The sequence below is a fragment of the Pantherophis guttatus genome, chromosome 3 (assembly GCF_059756535.1).
Source record: "Pantherophis guttatus breed Tessera chromosome 3, ASM5975653v1, whole genome shotgun sequence".
NCBI lineage: Eukaryota > Metazoa > Chordata > Lepidosauria > Squamata > Colubridae > Pantherophis > Pantherophis guttatus.
Window position 1 is genome coordinate 35896731 of NC_142065.1, and position 22645 is coordinate 35919375.

At 36.4% G+C, this 22645-nt stretch overlaps 1 protein-coding gene across 1 annotated transcript in view; it reads left to right on the plus strand.

Annotated features, from left to right (window-relative positions):
• Positions 1–22645, plus strand: part of LOC117663718 (fer-1-like protein 4) — a 56936-nt gene that overhangs the window by 8750 nt on the left and 25541 nt on the right. The window contains exons 8-24 of the mRNA XM_034414124.3: positions 2170–2230; positions 3010–3141; positions 3693–3755; positions 4330–4414; positions 5424–5583; positions 6537–6720; positions 8004–8190; positions 10158–10528; positions 11842–11950; positions 12174–12372; positions 13672–13792; positions 14741–14841; positions 15411–15498; positions 16743–16859; positions 17379–17531; positions 17998–18181; positions 20126–20250. Coding sequence (XP_034270015.2) covers positions 2170–2230; positions 3010–3141; positions 3693–3755; positions 4330–4414; positions 5424–5583; positions 6537–6720; positions 8004–8190; positions 10158–10528; positions 11842–11950; positions 12174–12372; positions 13672–13792; positions 14741–14841; positions 15411–15498; positions 16743–16859; positions 17379–17531; positions 17998–18181; positions 20126–20250 — 2440 coding nt within the window. The remainder of the gene's footprint in view (positions 1–2169; positions 2231–3009; positions 3142–3692; positions 3756–4329; positions 4415–5423; positions 5584–6536; positions 6721–8003; positions 8191–10157; positions 10529–11841; positions 11951–12173; positions 12373–13671; positions 13793–14740; positions 14842–15410; positions 15499–16742; positions 16860–17378; positions 17532–17997; positions 18182–20125; positions 20251–22645) is intronic.

Genomic DNA, 22645 nt, shown 5'->3' on the forward strand with positions numbered 1-22645 from the left:
AGGAGAGGCCTGGTCCTTGATCTCATTACTGGGGAAGAAGACAAGTCAGCAATGGCATCAATGCAAGTATGTGGTTAGATAATTCTGCTTCTTCTGGGGCTGGAGGAAAGCTCTGGAAGATAGCTGGCAGGCTAGCTCAAAGGTGACTAAAGGGTACCAGAAAGGGGAAGGCTAAGTACTTAGCCAGACATTCCTTTTCAAAATAGTGTATGTGCCTTATTTGGGTTTATTGTTAGCATTTATATCTCAGTAATACTGAAACTCATGTGTCTGTCTGTAACTTTCAATTGGGCAAAATTGGAAGGTATATGTCAACAGTTATTGAACCCAAGTAACCCAAATGGACTGATTTACAAAATGCTGGTAGCAATGACTTCCATGGGAATTAAATTTGGGGAAGTTGTGGCTGCTTCAGTGCCATGACACCTTCTGATTGCACTATCCAGAAACCTACCCTCTTTCCTGCCTCTCTCCGGCCTCTGTTCCCAATCAACTAGCCTGGCAGGCAAGTGGCAATAGGCTGGTTTGGAAACCAAGACTGAACTCTCTTAATGGAGGCAGGCAGCAAGGGAAGGGTGAGGGAGCCACTTGAATGCCTCCTTGTAAGGTAGGGGGTATTGGCGGTCAACAGATGAGTCTTCTTCCTCCCTAGAGAGAGGGGGCCCTTGTGGACATGGGACGGGGAATGGGGGTGCAGTTTTCTTTGCCATCCATGGTTCTCCTTGTTCCCCCTCCCCTTAGCAAAGTGACAAGCAGTTCTGTGGATCAGCCAAAGAGAATCATTTCTGATGCTCCCTGCCCGTTTCCCACAAGTGACCTCAGTGAGAAAGCTAGCAGAAAGTTAGAAGTTGCTCCCACTCCTCTTGCCTCTTTGCCTGCCTGTGATCATTCTTTTCCTCTGTTTAGATATGGAAATATCCTTGACATGATGATTGAATGGGTCACAGTCTGTCTAGTAGATATGTTGTTTTACTGTGGCTGTACACTGCCCTGAGTCCCTCAGGAGAAGGGTGGTATAAAAATTTAAATAATAAATAAATAAATAAATAAATAAATAAATAGTACTTCCTTATTTTTGTTTTGGCCAAAATTATGATTGCTCAAACATTTACTACAAATGTTTACCATTTGTAAATTAGCATTGGCATTAACTAGCAGTCCCTGACAGAATTTATTTTTAAAATGTTTTATTTCAAGATATTAAACTAATTATCAGAATAATTATATAATGATATCAGTAACTTCAAAATAGATAAGATAAGATAAGATAAGATAAGATAAGATAAGATAAGATAAGATAAGATAAGATAAGATAAGATAAGATAAGATAAGTGTGGAAAATTCTAACCAACAACATGTAGCAATAATCTGTTTTTGCAGATTTAGGTATAGATATTGCCTTTCAGTTTTCAGAAAAATGGTCACAGTAACCATGCCATTATCACAAACACAAGTGGTAGTAGATATATTTACTTACATATTTAGGCTTGTATGTTGTCCTAATCCCTGAAGATTCAAAGCAGTTTATAATATTCTTTCCAGCATAAGGATTTTTTTAAATTTAGTATGTGCTTATATTGAAGCACAGTACAAATGAAACTAATACATCAGTAACACCTAGAGGAAGTTTTATTTAGTAGATTACACCAATGTACATTATCCCCATGTTTACCATCACAATAATCTTATAAAATTAATCTGCTGTTGGCAGATTACTCAATGAGTTTGTATTTGACTGAAACTAAACCCATGGTTTTAGTTACTACAGTGCACTGTTTTGCTACATTGTGTAGTTTGAATGTAATAGCATGATTACATATCTTAATGGAAATGTAAAATTAAATTTAAATTCTTCCTTTTCTTAAAATTAAATGTTGACTTACTGTCATTATCCTTCTGCTGAAACAATATTAACCAAGAATACATCCCAAGTAAAAAGTGTCTTGAGCTTCATTAATGAAATTAATTTAATTCTTCAATAGACTTTCCATTTCTATAAACTGTAATCTTGGGAAAATGTTTGCATTCATACCGGTAGATTTGAGTAAGCATGTGGCTATTTATTCATTATTTTTATATTCCATTGTTCTCTGCATTTCAAAACTAAAATAACAATCCAAATAAAATGACAAATAAGACATGTAATTAATGTTGGCTGTTCCATTTTAGCCGTTCTAGAGTTTTCTCCAAGTCGGATCTCAATGCATCTCCTAGACCACAGAACTTCCAGGTGACGTATCGGCCACTTTTACTGTGAACTTTGAATTTATAGCCATTTTGAACCAGTGGGGTGCATTTGAAATTATGAGAGGATGCTCTGGCATTCACATAAAATAGCTATCCTGGATGGAGATGGCCCTACTTCACAACAGTTGCTCTGATGGGCGTAGCAGATTATAAATAACCCAGTTACAGTACCAGAAGGCAAATTTGTGAAGTTACTTCTTGCTCTTCCTGTAGTCCTCAATAATGTCCCTTGTTAGCCCAGTTTATCTTGTCTTTTATTTTTCTGCCAAGTAAGCAGACATCCAAAGAATGTACAGGGGTGTTTTTTACGAAATACGTTTGTGCAATTCAGAGCCATGCTTGTCAATAAAAATTACACTAGAACTTAGTAATATTTTTGTTTTATTTATTGAATATAGCATTTTTTATTGAAGAATTAAAATCAGGTGGACAGAAAGCTTGACAGACATTTATGCATAGTTGACCTCTTAGAGTCTCTGCCAATAAATCATTCAAGAGAATGCTCTGTAACTCATATTTCTTACCGGATTTTGAAAATCATGTATTTGTTTATAACTTTCATTAATGATAGAGCAATCATTCCAGCAAACCTGAAAGTAAAAGGAAACATTGATTGATTTTTACAAATCAACAAGTTGTAAAAACAAACAATGAATGCTGGAGATTTGACTCCAGAACCATTCAAACAAGTAGTTGATTTAATTCCTCTCACTTTATACTGATATATCCAGACCGATTATAGCAAATATATTGTCTCCCTAGATTGGCATCAACATAATTGAAGCTCAGAAGTTGGTTGGAGTTAATATTGACCCTTTTGTGGTAGTGAAAATTGGAAGTGAGAAAAGACACACAGCAACACAGAAATCCACCAATTGTCCTTTTTACAATGAGGTATGCTAAACTTGAAGAAAGTGTATATAATTCTATTTTCAGACTTGTCAATCTAATGTATGTGAGCACAGTTATATAGCCAACTACAAAAACTGCTGATTTAAACCATTAAATCCAGTTCAACTCCTTGCTTAATTCAGGAACATTATTTAGAATATTCCTGTGAGACAGCAAAGGAAGATTCTGTTTAAACACATCTGTTGAACAAGAGACATAATCTGTTTCTGAAATAGATTCCAATCTCCAAGGACTCTTACTTTTAGGCCAGTTTCCTAACAATTAGTCAGAATCTGTTTTCATCTAAAAGCACATTCTGTACTCTGGGATGATATGGAATATGTTTTGGCCTTGTTAAACATGTAAATTAATCTTAAAGCAATATAGAAAAGGATCTTCCACTTAGAAACATTGGGACATGTAAGGAAGCCCTTTTCTTACATAGCTTCTTGTTGAAAATATTCTGCATAGTATAATATGATCCTGCTTGGCACATGGTAGAACTTAATTTTTCCACAAAATGTAATGTTTATATTTTTTCCTTTTTCTTCCAGTATTTTACTTTTGATTTTCATGAACCAAGAGATATTCTATTCCACAGATTGATAGAGATTTCTGTAAGTATACTAGCTACTATGTAGGGGTGGCAGTGAGATGAGGGTAGATGACCAATGGCCTTACATCATATCATGAAGTGAGCAATAAATTAAAAATACAGTTTTTCATTTATTCTTCTAAAGTTGCAGCTATTCTTTGCCACAGATCAGTAAGAGCTAATCATATCATATTTTATCACGTAGGCAGCCATTAGAGATGTATAATCTTTACTTTGTGCATTTATCTTATAAGAAATGTATTATTATTCAGATGTTTGACATTCTAGTTTATCTAATAATTCAATTAAACATACAATTATGAAAAGAAATACTTGGCAAGTGATGTTACTGAGAAAAAGAACTTTGACTTATGGTCTTGTAGAAACTAACTTGCGAAACATGTTTCAGTTTCATTAATACCATTTAACTTGGCTATGATTGCTATTTGTCATCTTGTTTTGAACCCAGTTATCAGCTGTTCAGTGACCTCCCTACTCTCAACCCAAATGCTAGGCTCTTCTTGGCAATAGTTGCCTCCTGTGGGTCTCTTGTCTGCAATATGTCTTTTGAAAAATACCATTGTATTCATGTGCAGGTCTTCCATTCAAAGAAGATTCCCTTCCTAGGCACTCTCATAGGCACTTTCAAGATAGATCTTGAGACTGTATACAATCAGCCAGGTACTGTATCCTGAGGCTGTTATCATACTAAAAGTTGCTTTTTAGCTCTCTTTTGCCATTGCTTTGAATTACCTGCCTTGAGTCCATAAACATTCTAGCATATCATTGGGGTTTGATCAAAAGCTAATCAATCTGTTTGAAATGTATTTGTTCATGATAAGTATCATTCACATCCAACAAATGAGAATTAAAAATGAGCTCTCCCAGTACTTGGTCCCTTCAAGAAGATCCATGATCAAGGTTCTCAGCTGAGAAAAATTGAGTTGGTTCATTAAATCTGGCCAATATTTTCAGGGCTGGTTGAAGACTTCTTGCTGTATGAGGTTGATCAAATCATGTTTGTGAAATTTACCCATCTGGCACTAAAATCTATTAGCAATTAATTTGTTTCCATTTCATACCCTGCCCATATCCTGGAGCACTTGGTACTTCACATTGCCTAATTATCTATCTTCTAAAATCTGATATCATTTGGAATTAATACTCTCAGAGATTCTCAATACATGGTTGGGATTGGGATTGGTGCGATGTGATACTTATGGAAATCTTTTATTTCCATTTACTTATGGAAAATTTTATGTGCTCTGTGTGATAGCTTTCTTTATAATCAATCTGAAGACTTCTGCTAATGTTTGGGAAGCAATAACTGATCTATGCTTGCTAAGTATTATGTCAGTCCATCATCAGATTTAGTTTTCTTCTGGGTCCTTTGTTCAAAACACCTGTAGTCTAGATTTAGAATTTGGAGGCATTATTGCTTGTTTATGTATTTATATGAATTACATGACCATCCATCCTACACTACTGGTTCTGGGTGGTATATAAGGATTAAAAACACAAAACTTCACAACATACAACCCATCAGGCAGCCAAGGATAAACAATAACCCCACTCACAAAAAGTACATCAACAAAAGGAGGACTCATCTAATCTTCTGACCCAAACTCCTAATAATCTACATTAGATCCAGAGACATTGTGATTCAGTCGTTTTCTCTTTATGCATTTAGACCATAGGTTCTACCAGAAGTGGGCTGTGATTAATGACCCAAAGGACACCAGAGCAGGAATTAAAGGCTTTGTAAAGTCCAACATTTCTGTCATGGCTCGGGGGGATGTAATGGGTTCCTTTCCCGCCTCATCCAGCAGTCAGAATGAAGACATTGAAAAGTAAGTCTGTGGTGGTGAAAGGTGTATGGAATGTGGTTTTATGGAATTAGTAATAAGAGGACTGTTTTCTTACTCCTATGGGCAAAAAAAAAAAAAAGATCCAGAAGTGCAGGGCTTAATCAAACTTGGGAAGCTTGCTTTATTTATAAATTGTATCATTTAGCGCAGGAAAGGACATGAGCATTCTGTCAGAGTGAATTTCAGGTCTCCTCTTTCTTTCTTTCTTTCTTTCTTTCTTTCTTTCTTTCTTTCTTTCTTTCTTTCTTTCTTTCTTTCTCAGTCTAAAATTGTTGTCTGTCCTTTTTTGCATTTGGGATCTTCTCCTTGTCCCACTATCAGTACAGGCCACCCATCATTTCTTGAGTGCAAGAATGGACCCATGTCCATATTTATTTTGAAGCACCATGTGAAAACTGGTTTTATGCCTTAAACCAGGGGTCTCCAACCTTGGCAACTTTAAGACTTGTGGACTCCAACTCCCAGAGTTGGAGCTTTGCTGGCTGAGGAACTCTGGGAGTTGGAGTCCACAAGTCTTAAAGGTTGGAGACCCCTGCCTTAAACTATTTTAAGCCTTTCTGAACCAGGCAAAGAATCCAAAATACTATAAACCCCGTATTGCTACTTTGCTTTGATTAAGAATAGAACAATCCTAAAAAAAGTGGAAAGGAGGAGACATTGAGGCACTTGCCTACACAAAGCAAAGTAAATAAAGTAAAGTAAGTAAAGTTTGCCTTCTCTGCATGGATGGGAAGGGCAAGAAGCCGGGTAAATAACCAATCGGGTTCTGCAGTATCCATATTCTGGATTGGGCACCAACCCACTGCAGTCTACACTTGAATTTTTAAACTCAGCTTCAGCAATAGTTGGAAGCAGTAAGAAAGACAGCTGGGGGTGGCTGCAGCGTGGACTTCAAAGGATCATCCCTCCTAACTAATCAAATATCTTCTTTTCAGGAACTTATTGCTTCCTAAAAAAGTTCCAGCTGAGAGACCCTGGGCCAAATTCTGCATCAAAATATACAAGGCAGATGGTTTGCCCAGTATGAGCTCAGGAATCATGGGTGGCTTTTCAAAAATTGTGAGTGAGAAGAAAGTCTTCATTGATACTTACGTGCAGATTTCTTTCTCTGGACAGCAGGTAATTCTACTTTTTCTACATATTTTCTTATTGAAAGATTCATGAAATAGACTGATCCATTCAATTTTAGTACTGAACTTTTTGAATAGGTCATATAGAAAAAGACCAAGCATTAAGAACTTAGGAAACAGTATGACCCGGTCAGGATTCTTCTAATTGCTGGTTGTGGAATAAATTCCAAAGCTTCCCTAATGTACTGTATGCTTAGGCAACTTTTCCTAATGCCTACAACTTCATTTTGTTCCAGCCTCTTAGTCTTGCAATATGCAAATAATAGAAGCCCAATGTAGGATTTGATGACGGTATAACAGGCAACATAAGGCTTTTCCTACTACTGAGTTAAAATGTTATTTGTCCTCATCTGAGAGGGACGCGGTGGTTCAGTGGTTAAGATGTTGGGCTTGTCGGCTGGAAACCTGGCAGCCCAACTTCAAGACCCGAGCGGCACACGACTGGGTGAGCTCCCACCCTTGCCACAGCTCCTGCCAACATAGCAGTTTGAAAGCATGCAAATGCTAATAGATAAATAGGTACCACTTTGGTGGATAGGTAACAGTGCCCGGTGATGTCATGCTAGTCACATGACTGCAGAAATATTTTCAGTCAGCACTGGCTCAATGGACTTGAAACGAAGATGAGAAATACCCCCTATAGTTGGCAACAAGTAGCGAAGTAAAATCCACAGGGACTCCTTTACCTTTACTTTACTTTACCTCATTTGAATTAGGCCAAAATATTGTTCCCATTGCCAATTCCTATGCTGTCTCTAAGGCCTGTATTCCAACCACTGCCAGTCAATGATTGATAATGGATTACAAAGCAAGGCAACTTCATGAGAACAAGAGGAATAATAAGCATGATTGTGGTTGATTGTGCTGTATAGTAATTAGATGCAAATAGGGACATAAACACAGTGCAAAATTCTTTAAGGATTTTTTTTTTAAATGTGAATTACTTTGTTTATATAGTTCTGATTTAGTGCATAAGCACTAAACTTAAGCTTATAAGAATCTAGACATGGCCATAGAACGATTCCCCTTTAAGGAAAGGTGACAAAGTTTGGAGCTAATTGTTTGTTTAAAAGATGGGTAAATGGGACATTTATCCTAGATGGGAATTCAGGGAGTTGCAATTCAAGACATCTGAATGAGGTCAAGGAACGGGAAGGTTGGTCTGAACAATTCTGTACTCTGTGTCTTTCTGTGTCAATTCTGTGTCTTCTATTTCTGCTTTAGAACCAACTGAGTTCTTTGGTTCTGTTCTTATAATATTCTCTTATTTAGGGAGAAACATCAGTTGAAAGCAGCACTATAGAACCAGTTTGGAATGAACAAGTAACATTCATTGAGATGTTTCCACCTCTTGTTCGAAAAATAAAAGTCCAGCTACTGGATGATGCAAACATTGGAGATGTTGCCCTTGCTACACATTTCATTGATCTGCAACAAATATCTGACTCTGGAAGAAATGGTGAGTTTGTCATAGACATTGTCTTATATCAGACCACAGTTCTGTCCAGCACTGTGCTATCAGAACTGCTGTTTTAGCTGACCACAGGTCTCTCCAAGGTATCAAGCAATATTCTTTCCAGCCTTAACCCAGGAAAAGTCAAATTAATTAATAGTATCCTTTATACAATTACAAAAAAAAACCCCAATTAATTGGATCAAATTGTGTTATAGCCATGGCAGCATGTATAAAATATTCTGTAGGACTGTTTTGACCATATTGTATAGACTAATCTTATATGAAATAGAAGAAAACTTTAAACAAAACGTTTTACTTAAATGGTTCACAAAAGGGACTTAATGTTTTTCAGTAAGAATTCCACAGGGTCATTTACCAAGCCAGCTTTATCACTTTTGCACATCAGCTTAACATAGCTTTCCGGTGAACATTTGAGAAAGATGCCTGATATAGCAATAAATGGGCAATGGAGGTTTTGTAAAAGTTTTGTATTATTTCTTCTTCTTGTATCTTTAATTAAGTATAGTAATACAGACTGCAAATGCATTGGAATGATGGACATCTTTTTCTCAATTATAATTCAGTTGAGAAATTATTATATACAGTATCTACTATATGTCTATTGGTGGCGCAGTGGTTAGAATGCAGTACTGCAGGGCTAACTCACTGCTTATTCCAGGAGTTCAATCCTGACCGGCTCAAGGTTGACTCAGCCTTCCATCCTTCCGAGGTTGGTAAAATGAGGACCCAGATTGCAGGGGTGGGTTTCACTTACTTTTGCTATTGGTTCGCGCACACGCCCCATCTGCACATCCGCGAAAGCTTCTGCACATGCGCAGATCATATTTGATGACATCCAGGCAGGTGGGCTGAGCCTCCTGCTGCCGCTGCTACCGGTTCGCCTGAACTGGGGCGAACCGGTAGCAACCCACCATTGCCAGATTGTTGGGGGCAATATGCTGACTCTGTAAACCACTTAGAGAGGGCTGTAAAGCACTATGAAGCAGTATATAAGTCTAAGTGCTATTGCTATTGCTACTTCTGTGTGTGGTGAGACATAGCTAGATAATATCTGTACTGATTTACACCATGATAAGGGATACAGCCTCAACTAGTCCTCAGAATTTCTTTCTTTTTTAAAAAAATGATTTTCTATTAAATACATTTCTTAGTGCTTATTAAACATTGGGTTGTCTGGGTATTTAATTTGCTTAACAATACAAATTTACATTTTTAATCTTTACCCTTTTTTTCCAACCATTGGTAAAATAGATTCCATGTTTGATAGTATTCTACATCTCCTTTCTGTTTTATTTTCAATGTCAATCTATCCATTTCTGCACAATCTAGTATTTTCCTGTCTCTTCATCTCATGGTATATCTTCATTTTTCCAGACAATACTAGTCCTCTGAATTTCTGCGCGACAACCACATGCCAAATATCTATTTACAGATAGTCCTCAACTTATGACCATAATTGGAAACAGAATTTCCATTGCTAAGTGCCATGGTAGTTAAGTGAGTTGTGCTCAATTTTATGACCTTTTTAGCTGCAGTTAAGTGGATTGCTATGGTCATTAAATGAATCACATGGTTATTAAGTAAAACTGACTTCCTCCATTGACTTTGCTTGTCAGAAACTCCATGGGAAGGTTGGAAATGACAATCACTTGACTCCAGCACCCTGCAATCATTGCAAATACATGTCAATTGTCAAGCACCTGGATTTTGATTATTTGAGTGCAGGAATGTTGTGATGGTCATAAGTGCACGGACTGGTTATAAATAGCTTTTTTCATTGCAGCCAGAATGTTGAAAGATCATTAAGTTAATGGCTATAAGTCAAGGACTACCTGCTTAAGATAAATCACCAAGGAAGCACCACCTACTTCATTGTTAAAATGGTCTTGTAAAAGTGCAAATCTGAACCAAATGCTGGTATATTCAAAACCATATTTTCTTCCCACCAGGATTTAATCCCACTTTTGGACCAACTTGGGTAAATTTATATGGCTCATCCCAGAATTCAACCTTGCGAGATATACACAAAGATCTCAATGAAGGTCTGGGTGAAGGCATCTTCTATCGTGGACGCCTTCTTATGGCCATTACAGTAGAGATTTTCAGTACTATCCAGGCAGCGGAAAAGAAGCCAGCAGAAGTTCTTAAAGGGGCCTTAAGCAAACTCAAGTTGAAGAAGAAGAGTAAAAAGGCCAAAGAGAAGTCCAGAACTTCTATCAAGGAGCAGCATCAAAGCCAGCCTAATATTAGTACCACTGAAGAGGCAGAACAACCAAGTGAAGTGACTGTGGAGGTAGAAGACCTCCATCCTCTCCCAGAGGTGAGTCTCGGTGATCACAGAAATCATAGGAAAGTGAAATTATTTTATATGAGGCCTTCTATATATTTTATGTTTAATAAATGAGGGCTAAAACATTATTTCCCCCATTTAACATTTTCAATATTAAACTTTAAACAGTTAAGAAATGAATACAAATAACTGTAATACATTTTAAATATTATAAAACAATGTGATCTAAATTAACAAGATAAAATCCTTCTTTTGAGTAAAACCTTAGGCAATTTGCAATCTGTCATTGAATCTTTAGAGTTTTTTTCTATTTCTTATTCTCCTGTCCTCCTAAGACTTATGCGTATTTTTGAAGAAGATAGAGTAATGATTCAATGACTTGTGCCATTGATCTTTTTATTTCAATTTTTTTATTTTACTCAAAAGGTTAAAGTACAAAATCAAAAAGAAAAAACGTTAACACAGACAAAACTAGAGAAGGACATTAAAAATGTGAATTAAAAAGGACAAAAAAACAATCCTTTTTTTCATCCCCCTCTACTTAAATATCAAATCTATTACAATAATAAGAGATTGTACAAAAAAAGAAGTTGTAAAACTCCAGCAAGGGGTTATAAACTAGGTCAGAAGTTAAATGGTTGTAAATTTCTGTTTAAAGGTCCAGTGAAGCCTTTTCAAAATAAAAGTTATGCATATTTGAAACTTAGTTTGCACAGCTATCACCCATAAAGAAACTCCTGTCTATCTGCTATTAATTTCCTTTCCATGTATAGAAGTGATCTTTTTCTGAGGATGGAATGTTTCTACCTTCCGCTAAGGTCTCTATACATTACTAAGACCAACATCCTGATTTTTTTTTAATAAAAGGAAGAAATTAAAAGTGATTTTAGGTAGCTGAACTTCAGCCTAGAGAAACTTTAAGATGAAAGGGATTAAAATAATTATCATTGCTTTTCCTGATCAAAGCATCCACCTGCATAAAAAGGAAGGCACAGCATGAATGAAAAAATGAAATGGGAAGAAAACACCTTTTAAACATTCTCTAAGTTATTTTATTTTAAAATCTGGATTTTAATCTCTGCTCTACCAATCCTAATATATATGTAGATGCAACGCATTGTGTATTTACTCATTTAAGCAGAATTCAGCTTTCAGCTCCCATCCTTTAGACAAATATTGATGTTGTGTTATGCTGCCAAGTCTAAATATCATTATGTGCGTTAGGGGGGACGGACGGACGGACGACAACACATTAAGTTAAAATACAGTTTGGATTAATCTGTGAATCAGTATTTTATATGATCATAAAGAAGGAAACTGAAAACTGAAAACTTTTTGTTCAGAATGCCCTAGGAGTGAAAGAAGAATTCCTTCTCTTTGCATCATTTTTTGAAGTGACTATGATGGATCCCTCAGTAGGCACTAAACCTATGAAGTTTGAAATCTCTATAGGTAAGTGACAGAAGCTTCAGTTCTTTTTTATTTAAAACAGGTTCTCTTTTTCATCCCTCTGCCATGCATTTTTCTCTTCCATCAACAACTCTACAATTTTGTTACAGTCATCTCTAAACTGGTGCCCTTGTGGTCTTTATGTTCAAATCAAATAAAAATTCTGATATAACTAAGCATATTAAATGTGCTGCAATAACAAAGAATAAACATGTTTAACTTCAAGGGAACTATGGGAAAACTGAAGAAGTTACTACCAAGATGTCTGTGAAAGGTGAGAAGGGAGAAAAGAGTGAAGAAAAACAGCCTTTACTAGATCCCCTTTCAGATGAAGAGCTGGATTTTGAAGTCATGCCTCCAACAACAACTTTGCTTGATAAGTCTATGACTGTGAACCAAAGACCAGAACCCACTGAATATGACAGGTAATTTCTCAATAGTTTTATCTCATTGGAATTTCCATATTTTAGTTAACATACCATTAATTCCATTTGCAAAGAAACCAAGGTATCAACCTTAGCACTCATTCATAGCAAAAAAAAAATCTATTTTCAAAATTGAAATTTGCTCTCTCTTTATTGAGTAACTTGTATTTCATCTATAATATTCACAACATTTACCTGGTTTATAGGAGCCAGTCTGAATCTCAATTCTTGAAAGCAATAAATTTTTGATGTTTATAGAAAGCTCATCATATTTATACTCCTATACCACCAGGAACCATTCAGCAGTAAGTTAATGTTTGGTATTTTAGGACCATCCTCTAATTTTAGTTCATGATAGAGGAATTCATTTTCATTTGTCATTTCATTTATCATGAGCAAGCAGTCAGAAGCTGTACAAGGCCTTCAGCAACAAAAGCCACAGTCTTAGCAATGATCAGCAGGCATGCAAGAAATTGACACTGTTTTCCTATTTGCCATAAATTGTGGAAAAATTAAGCAACCAGGTTCCCACCTGAAATTAAATGGCAGGAATCAAGTTGTTCATTTCTTACAGCTATTTGCAGCAGGAAATAAACAATCTGTAGTGGATCACTGGGAGAAAGAGGACTATGGATTGAGAAAGATACATGTACGTAAATGTGTATAAGAGAAGTTGCATGTATGTGAATAAGGTGAATCTATGCAGCATTCCGTGTAGCTCTTAGGGCTGAAAAGATTGCCCACCCATGAACCTGTGTCATACAGGTTTTGTTTATGTTCCTTTTCCCAAAGAAATAGCAGTTCTTTGTTCTATGTAGTTTCCCTACCTGGGCTTCTTACCAATAATTGATTACGGCAGAGGTCAGCAACCTGTGGCTCTGGAGCCGCATGTGGCTCTTTAACCTCTCTGCTGCGGCTTCCTGTCACTCAAAATATGTGTCACAACCACCAAAGTGGGACACCCGCCGGCACACAATTTATTGAGCTTTTCAACCCCCGCTAGGCCAACCATGGATAAATCCATGAAAAGAAAAGTTTCAGAAGAAAACAGAACGTTTAATTCAACTACGAAATAGGCACGGGAAGGGTTTTGTGGCTCCTGGTGGTTTTTTTTTCTGTGGAAATGGGTCCAAATGGCTCTTTGAGTGTTTAAATTGCAGACCCCTGGATTAGGATTACCAGATCTGAGCAGCAGCTTTGGCAGTTCAGATCTGGTAACCCTAATCAAGAGAACTCTAGCAGGCAGACAAATATTAGTTGTTTGTACAAGCTTAAGCATTTTCTGCATACTGCTGTTAGCTCTTACAGCTGCCTCCCAATGCTGCATGAGAAGCCCTGTGTTTATGTATGGAGCTACTGGGAAGACTACACCTGGAGACTCTATAATTCCAACTGGATTGTCAAAATAGCAGAGCGTTTGGTAAAGTATCCCTTTGCCTGGAAACTCTGTCCAAGCCTGCTGCTTTCCCCCCACGTAATTGATTTCCTGGGAGCATACATAATTGTTTGGTAGAGCTAAATCATGAATCATATTAAGAAAATCTTCTTGATTTCTTTGCAGAATGATAATTCCTGTTGCTTCTGTGTGACATAATACTTTCGGTGCAGGGTATATATTATGCCTTCATTCTTGCAGTTCTGTCCTGTGAAAATTAGAAACCTTTTCCATCTTTAAGCATCTTTTTTTCTACCTTATTTTGCATTTATGTATTGAACTGATATGGTCACTCGCTATTTTATTGAATGCATTGATTTACACTGATTCAGTATATTAACTGCTGTTGTAAATTATTTAGTTCTGGGTTACTCTAGAAAAACTTTATAAATACTTTTAGAAATGTGTTTTTTGAAAATTCTATATGAACTGATTTAACCGTATAGAATATGTAGAGCATAGCATAATTACCTTCCTGATTTTATATATTGAAATTAGTAGTTTAGTAAAATAGATGTTTATAACTGTACATTTCATCAAAACTTGTTTAGTAATGATTATTTTAAATAATTTTTTCTTTAAACGTATCTTTTCTTTTAAGTACATTGAGAGCATATGCACCAAGACAAATTCCTTGTGTGTCCAATCACCCTTGGCCAATAAAAATTGACTATTTTATAGATCAATTTCATATAGTTTTTTTCAATCCTCATATCACAGAGAAATAGGACTATACAGTTTATGAATAAAGTTCATGCTTCAGTACATTTAGGAATCCATCCATTGTGTTAATGTGATCTGTTTAAAGGACACATCATATTAAGATGAGTTATAATTTGGCTGTGTTTTTTTATTCAAAATAGCTGTTGAGTTTTATTAACTTGGGTTTATGATTAAGCATGTTAGGTGAGTTTAGCTTCTTTGCTGTCATAGGAGCATGGACTAGAAGATGTAGAGAAACTCTTGAGAAGACCAAGATCAAAAGCAGATGAGAGGCTTCGTCAGGTTTTGGAGGAATTTGTTGCTGGATGTAGGTCAGTAAACTTCTATTGCCTTTTTACTGGATGTAGGTTTATAAGTTTTATTTAGATCCACTCTAGAAATACATGTTTGCTACAAAACACTTTATTGAAGTTTATTGCCTTTATTTTGTTTAAGCTAATTTGATTAATCTTCCTGGACTTGTTTAAGATTCGTCTTCCTGAACTTGTTTTCTCCTTCCTCTCATTTTACCACTGCTCTAGAAGGTAATTTGGACTGTGAGAAAGTGACTAGGCTAAAGTAACCCAGACAATACCCATATCCAAGAGAGAACTAGAACTCACGATCTCCTGATTTCTAGTCCAGATCTTAACCACTACACCAAAATGACTCTTAATTTTCATTTGCATAAAAATGTCATTTCTGTTTGTATTTCATTTAATATACTTTAGGATATAGTAGATATCCCCTAGTCTCAATCAATTCATTAAAATGTGATTGCAATGTATACTGATTTCTTCTAACTGTGTAGAGAGTCATACGTTATGGTGATTTCTAATTATTTGTAAATTTATGCAATGTATGTTTTCATAATAAAACTTGACAGTATCTCTAATTTCAGACAGTATTCTCTTAATGTGGACAAAAAACCAATGACTCGTCCAAATAACCTTGATCGATGCCGGATGAAATCTCTTCCACAAAACATTGTAAGTTAGGTAGCCAGACTATGTTAGTGTTGTACATCAGCCTGATTTAGTGCCCTGCAGTTTTAAGGAGACATCACATATTTGGATGGTACCAGGTTAAGAATGGCTGCTCTAAAGAGATGGAATGCTTGGCTCTACATTTCAGGAACAAACTTTGAATGCTGAGTGTGACATTATACATAAAACCCCAGGGGTCTGTTAGAATATTGCTTTTCAGAATTTCTCAAAGGCAATACAAAGGCCTACAAGGTGAACTTTCTAAATCAATTAAATCCAGTTCATTTAGGCTTTCTGTGTGAAAATATCTTATTGCTTGGTTGAAAAATTTATTGCAAGGGAGGAAAAACTGCATTGACAAAGGAGATCCAAGTAGTAGTCAGTCATACACAACTTCTCTAGCACCAATCAGAATTTATATTAATAAACTCTACCAGAAGCTGGAACACCTCTGTAATAAAGCCTGGCATGGAATGAGAATGGAAAAGAGAATTATCTTTATCTGAGGTATCTGGAAAGGGAGTCAGAGAGGCAAAATGGTGGCCATAACTACGGTATGCTATTGAAGCCCTACTCTTTTTAACATGCCTGATATTTATTTCAAAAAGACGATGAGAACTCAGTCTGATTCCCTATGTTGATAAATATCTGATGAGCTGAAAACATTACTTTCCTGATGTTAACAAAACAGTTTAGTTAAGAGTTAATATTATAATTCTTGACTTATTTTATCGCTACATGTGATTACAATGAACTCTTCCTGAATTCTCATTGAGCAGTTGGTATGCATAAAACAAACAATTTATGCCTCAATTATTAATTTGGCTCTGGATCAGTTCCTGTATATGAAAATATATTTTTCTTGGCAATATTCCATGGTGAAATCTTTCCAGTTATGAAGAATTATGTTTTTTTCCTGGCATGGGGGCTGCCTTAAAAATATGCTACATCTGTGGAAGACAAAATCTATACCCGATTTGCAGTCAGGGATTGCTTGATTTCTTGTTTTGTGGGTTAATATTGGAATTGTAGTCTTTTTTTCAACAAAGGGGCAAGGAAAACCTTTGAGCAATATGTTCAAAATGTTTGAAGTTCTGTTAATAAAATAATTTCCAAGCCTTTTTAAAATTTTGTACTCCTATGCTTTTCATTGTTGAAGTTATCCTGATCCTTTAATGCTGTTGCATATTTTTAGACTTTCCCTTTGTGGATTAATTTTTAAAATGACATCTTTATGTTGCATTCAGATACTCTATGCAAAACAGGGACTCCGCATAAGGAAACGACTGACTAGACTCAACATCAAGGAGAAAGTAAATGAGACAAAGATAATCCTGTCAAAGTTGCGCTTTCTGGCTAAAGAGGTATATAATTACAGAATGAAGGGTATAAACACAGCTCAGCAGTCAGTTTTGTATTTATAGCTTTAGCATTCAAGAAACAGGAAGTAGATATGAAGTTCTGTTACTTGTAAAGGAAAGGGGTAATTTCCTCGAATGTGCTAGAATTTTCACATTTATGTTTAGAAAGGTGGAATTCAAATCCTCCTTATGGGAGTCCTGAAAACATTCTGAAGAATCTTGGTGCAGTTTTACACATCACTAGGCATCTGGGTGGCCTGATCAGGGTTTGAAATTACTGCAAGCATAGCTCCCAGTACTTTCTAGAAACCTTTTGTTTTCACATTAGTACCTACTACAATTCAATGAATCCTACAACTTTTCCTTTCCATTATCTCTTTTTCTACAAAAACATATTTAAAGTGTTTAGGAGTCTTTACTGTCTACTGAATATACAAAGAATAGCTTCCACAATAAACTTTCTTGCTAATTTCAGCAAATGAAAAACTTTTGTTTTGTACTGTATTTTGTCATCTTCTTCAGCCTCAGTGTACTATCCCTGATGTTTTGATCTGGATGTTTAGCAACAACAAGCGTATTGCCTATTCAAGGATCCCTGCACAGAATATCCTATATGCAGTGGTAGAAGAAGAAAAAGGCAAGGACTGTGCAAAGATCCAAACTGTCTTTCTAAAGGTAGATATTATTCATTTCATCATTAGCTGATGAACTAATCGTTATTCATCATTAAAGCTAGTTAGTTAAAAAGAGCGGAATTAATAATCAAATCAAATCAAATATCTTTATTACGGTCTTTAAGCAGCCTTTCCAGTAGAAATAGTTTAATTCAAGAATTTATTATCGGGGGGGGGGGGGACACGATGACAAGAAGACAATAAAATAAAGTAACATCTCAACTACCTTTGTTTGTTAGTGTAGGGTTAGCATCCCTTAAAAAGTAATAAATGTAACATTTATAACTTTCAAAATTAGAGATAATTGGGGAGATCAGAGCACAGCTTAGCCCATCATAAAAAGGGCACCTAATAAAAACATGAGAAATTAAAGCTTAGGGTGGTGAATATAATTTAAAGAAAGAGCAGGATAAATAGTTAATCTTAATCAAGCAAGATCAAGGTAGTAATATTGTTTGGGCTTAAAGGTTCCAGGGTCACGCACTGAAGAGATCTTTGCGAAACTGGAAATCTATATGTGGCTTGGGATAACAAAGTACGTGAAGAACAGTACTGCAGAACTTCCAGAAGAATTCAAACCCATATATGACAAGACACAAAAACTTGCAAGCATTCCAAAATATTTCCCACCCATCCAACTCAACAGAGATGGTGAGTTTATTGCTTGGGGAACCCTGGAAGTAGAATAGAAATAGAATTCAGATGACTTTTTTCAAGTACAAATAATCAGAGACATTATTGATTTGTTCATCATTTTAGCCATAATGGCAATATTTGGTTTTGGCTTGGTCTATTATGTGCTAGTATCATGTGAATTAGGTGAATTAGGCTATTATAACCTGCTCAACAAAACATGGTCTAAGGAATCCAGGGTTAATATTAAGTTTTACAGCTGCCTGTGGACATCTTCGCTAAATGTATAATTTTGGCTCTTGGAGCAGTATTCCCCAAATGTGCTCTCTGCTGTGTTTCTGCGTAGTCACTTTTGTAAGAATTATTTTTCTGAAAACTTTCTCAACAGGAAGTTCATTCTATTGCAATGGAAGCTGTTGAAAGATTCAATTACACCTAATACAGAATCATGTTCCAATTAGCAGGTGGCACTGCCTAGTTGACCTGGGTTAGTCTAAAAAAGCTAAGCAGGATTCTATGTGGTTAGTATTTGGATAGAAGAATACCAAGGAATAGCTGTAAACTAGAATAGAAAATCTAAAATACATTCTGTGAGAATACACAGATTATTTCTATATAGTGAATAAGTACATATAGATAGTTTTCATTTAGTGACCATAATTGAGACAGGTGACTTGGTCACTAAGTGAAGTGGTCGCTAAGTGAAACCAGAACTGTGCTTATCTTTTTTCAGCTCTCCTTTGCTGTACAGATTTGCAAAGGTAAATATGAGGATTGGCCATAAAATTATTTTTTTATCAATATTGTAACTGCAGTCACCAAACAAGGCAGTGACTACCTGTTTAGTTCCCAACTATATGGACATGTCTATGAAATCATCAGAGGTCAAGCCCAACTTGAAAGAGATTTAAACAAATAACTGATTGGAAAGGGCCATTTAGAGATATCCTCTGAAGCTGACAGGTCCGATTATATATAGATATAATCCTGGTTTAGTGTTCACAATTGGGACCAGCAACTGAGTTGTAAAACAAAGCAATTGTTAAATAAAAAAACAACAGCTCTGTATATGATTTTACTTAAGCTTTTGTTTGTTCTACAGATCTGCAAAGGTCTTAAATGTGAGGCTTATGTAAAGTCATAAAGTTACTTTTTCATCCCCATCATAACTGCAAACAGTCCCTAAATGAAGCAGTTACTAATTGAGGACTAGTATTGGGGTTGGTAGAGATTGTCCTACTTAAATTCTTGTCAAAGACAGGTTTGAATTTCTTACAAGGTAGAAACAGAAGTGAAGGAGTTAAAAAAAGAGTAGTATATTACGCAGATATATGACTGGGATTTCTCTGTGGATACTCAATGGATACTATTAGCCTCACAAGAGATTTCATTTTTTAAATTGCTTATTTAGCAAGACTGTTCGGTACTTCCTCTTCAGTGTACCGGCATGACTAATGCATAATATGAACTTAGTATTTCACTTGCAGCTATAAAATATGAAAAAAGAGAATGTAAACAAAAGAAATGAAAACATTTTAAAAAATAAGGTAGAGATATTTTCCCCTCATATGAAAGATGTGAGTAGCTAATTTATGTTGCACTGAATATATGCCATAAAATATTTGTTATGTTGCAAAGTATGATTACATGCTTTACTGCACTGAAAGCAAGCACAGAATCAAATGAGGCAGTTTGTCATGTTTTCGTTCACTGACAAGTCTACTGTCTCACAATCTATAAAGTCTGGGTGCATTTTAAATGAATGAGCATCTGGGGACAATTTTTGTATCATAGCTATTATAGTTATTTCTATTTAACATGGCAAAAGATCATTTTATTTCCACCTTGGTATAAGCTAGTTAGAGAAGTACCTATAATTCTCAAGACAGCCATAATTGAAATCTGTGGATATCACATATAGCCTATTACTGTGGAAAATCTCTTTTTCTCTCTGTCTTTTAGACTTCAGTTACTTTCAGCTTCGAGCCCATTTGTATCAGGCAAGGGGAATTCTTCCTGCTGATGAAAATGGCCTTTCAGATCCATTTGCAAGAGTGGTGTTTTCAACACAGTGCCAATCTACAATGGTAAGAATATTTGGAGACATAGTGAATAATGCTACAGGTACAGTAAATACTGAAATGGCAACATTTCTCCTATTTCCCTCCTGACCCCCAAGAATGTCTGTACTGATCCTGCTCCTATCTGCTGGCCAAATATTTAAATTCTGTTTTGCAACTTCATCACAGTAACTCCCTGGTTTCTGACATTCTTTTACTTATGCCATTAATTGCAGCAGCATCCATGGGGATGAGGCAGAGTTGTCCAAAAATGTCAAGATGGCAGCCATGACCATGTGATTGAAGTCCCACTCCTTTTTTACGTGATCTCTTGACTTTTTAAATTCTTCTACAGGTATCCCTACACCAAAACTAAATGAATTTCTGCTCTTTCTACTTATTAATTCATCATCCTTAGTCTTCAGTTTATCAAATTGCTGTTATACTCCTCCTCCCATTTTTTTCCTTCTGGAGGTAGGCTGAGAAATAATGACTGGTCCTCAATCACCCAGTGACTCCTATGGCTATGAACGATTTTGAATAGAGACTGCCTGGTCTTGGTTGAACACCTGAACCTTTACATCATATTTATTTCTTTGTTACATTTATTATACCTTGCCCTTCCTTCAGATGCTCAAGAGGGTTTACACAGTGCTCCCTTTTATTTTTCTCCCAAGAAGAGCACTGTGAGATAAGTTGGGCTGAGTAAGACTGAGAGTAGAAACCTGGGGTTTTCAGTCCTAATCCCACACTGTCACCACTACATCTCATATAATTCATTAATATATTTGTATTCTATTTCCATGGTTCATGCATACCATACCTCTGTTAGAAGAGTCTCAAATGATTGAATGAGTTCACACTGGAGAAAATTATCCATAAGATATCTTTCCAGTTGTATGTATGTTTCTTTTACCTTCTTAAAATGTGATACTAACTTGAGTAGAGTTTAAATTGGAAGAATTTAAGGAAAGACTGGGAAGGAATGGGGGAGAAGAGCATTTTACACAAGAAGAGGCCACACAGCCTAGATGTGAGAAGTGTGGGAAGGAAATGTTTCAGAGAGACTTATCTTAAATAATTCACTGTAAATCTGTCTGGGAATTTAGATGCAGTTTTCAAGATTATCTTTTTACTATTTACTCTTTACTAGCAACATACATGTTTTTGAAATCCATGTGATTCTTGCTGGTTTAGTTTGGCAGCTGTTGCAGGGCTTAACTCTACTTAATATTTCCTCTCCAAGCTAGTTCAAATTTTACCTTCCGTTACTCCTTGCTCACTTCAAACTTTTTTTTTACTAAAGGAAAGGGAGAAAGGCAGATGTTATTTTTTTCCTTCAGGCAGAAGTAAATCAATTGGGAATGAACATTAGTGGGAAAAAAATAGAGAGCGAAGAAAAGGCTATGTTCTTCTTTGTCACTGCTTAAACTTAGGACAGTGATGGCTAACCTTTTTGCCATCGCGTGCCAAAAGCGGGGGGAGCGTGGGGGGGTCGTGCATGCGTGTGCCCACACCCATAATTCTATGCGCCCCGCCCCATGTGTGTGTGACCCCCCTCCATGTTTCCCCCATTTTTGGCACGTGATGGCACGGTGGGCTCGATAGGCCCATTTTTTGCTCCCCAGGCTCCAGAGCCTTTCTAGGGGCCTGGGGAGGGTGAAAATGGCCTTCCCCACCCCCCCAGAGGCCCTCCAGAGGCCGGAAATGGCCTGTTTGCCGACTTCCAGTGGGCCCAGAAGGCCCAAAAATCAGCTGGCTGGCACGTGCATGTGCACCGGAGCTGAGCTTCTATTCCATTCTCATAGAATTTCAGCTACTAGGCTCTGCAGGTTTTTTAAATGTAGGCCAGAGGCCTTAGTGATTTTGCAATTTTCGATTTGAAATAGTCTAGTCTTTCTTTCTTTCCTTCTTTCTTTACATTTAATAAATTAAAGGCATGGATGGAAGGCAGGGGATTGAATCAATGCATTCTTTGCACTCTCCTATTGGCTTAGATCTGAGGGAGCAATAAGATGCTCTTAGTGGTTCAAGTTTGACAGCTATGAAGACAATCACTGATGACCTTCAACTCTTTGAGGGTTTAGAGAGCAGAAATATCACTACTGTAGTGTATATGTTCCCTCATAAATGCTTCAGATTGCTTCCAATTCAAAAAAAAATGCTGGAGTTAAGACATACTGTATGCAATTTCATATTTTATTATATCTAGATTAGTTTTAAATAGTTATGGGGAGTGTCAGTATCATTGGCTGAAATATCTAAAGTTGGCAGGCTGTTGTCTTCCTTTATTTTCCTCTGGAGTATGGTCCATCAACAGATTATCTCTGCTTTTTCAGATAAGATACCATGATGCTTTTCACACAAACAGAAACTGTATGAAAAGCTATTTATTTGTTATTGTTCCAGCCTGAACTTATCA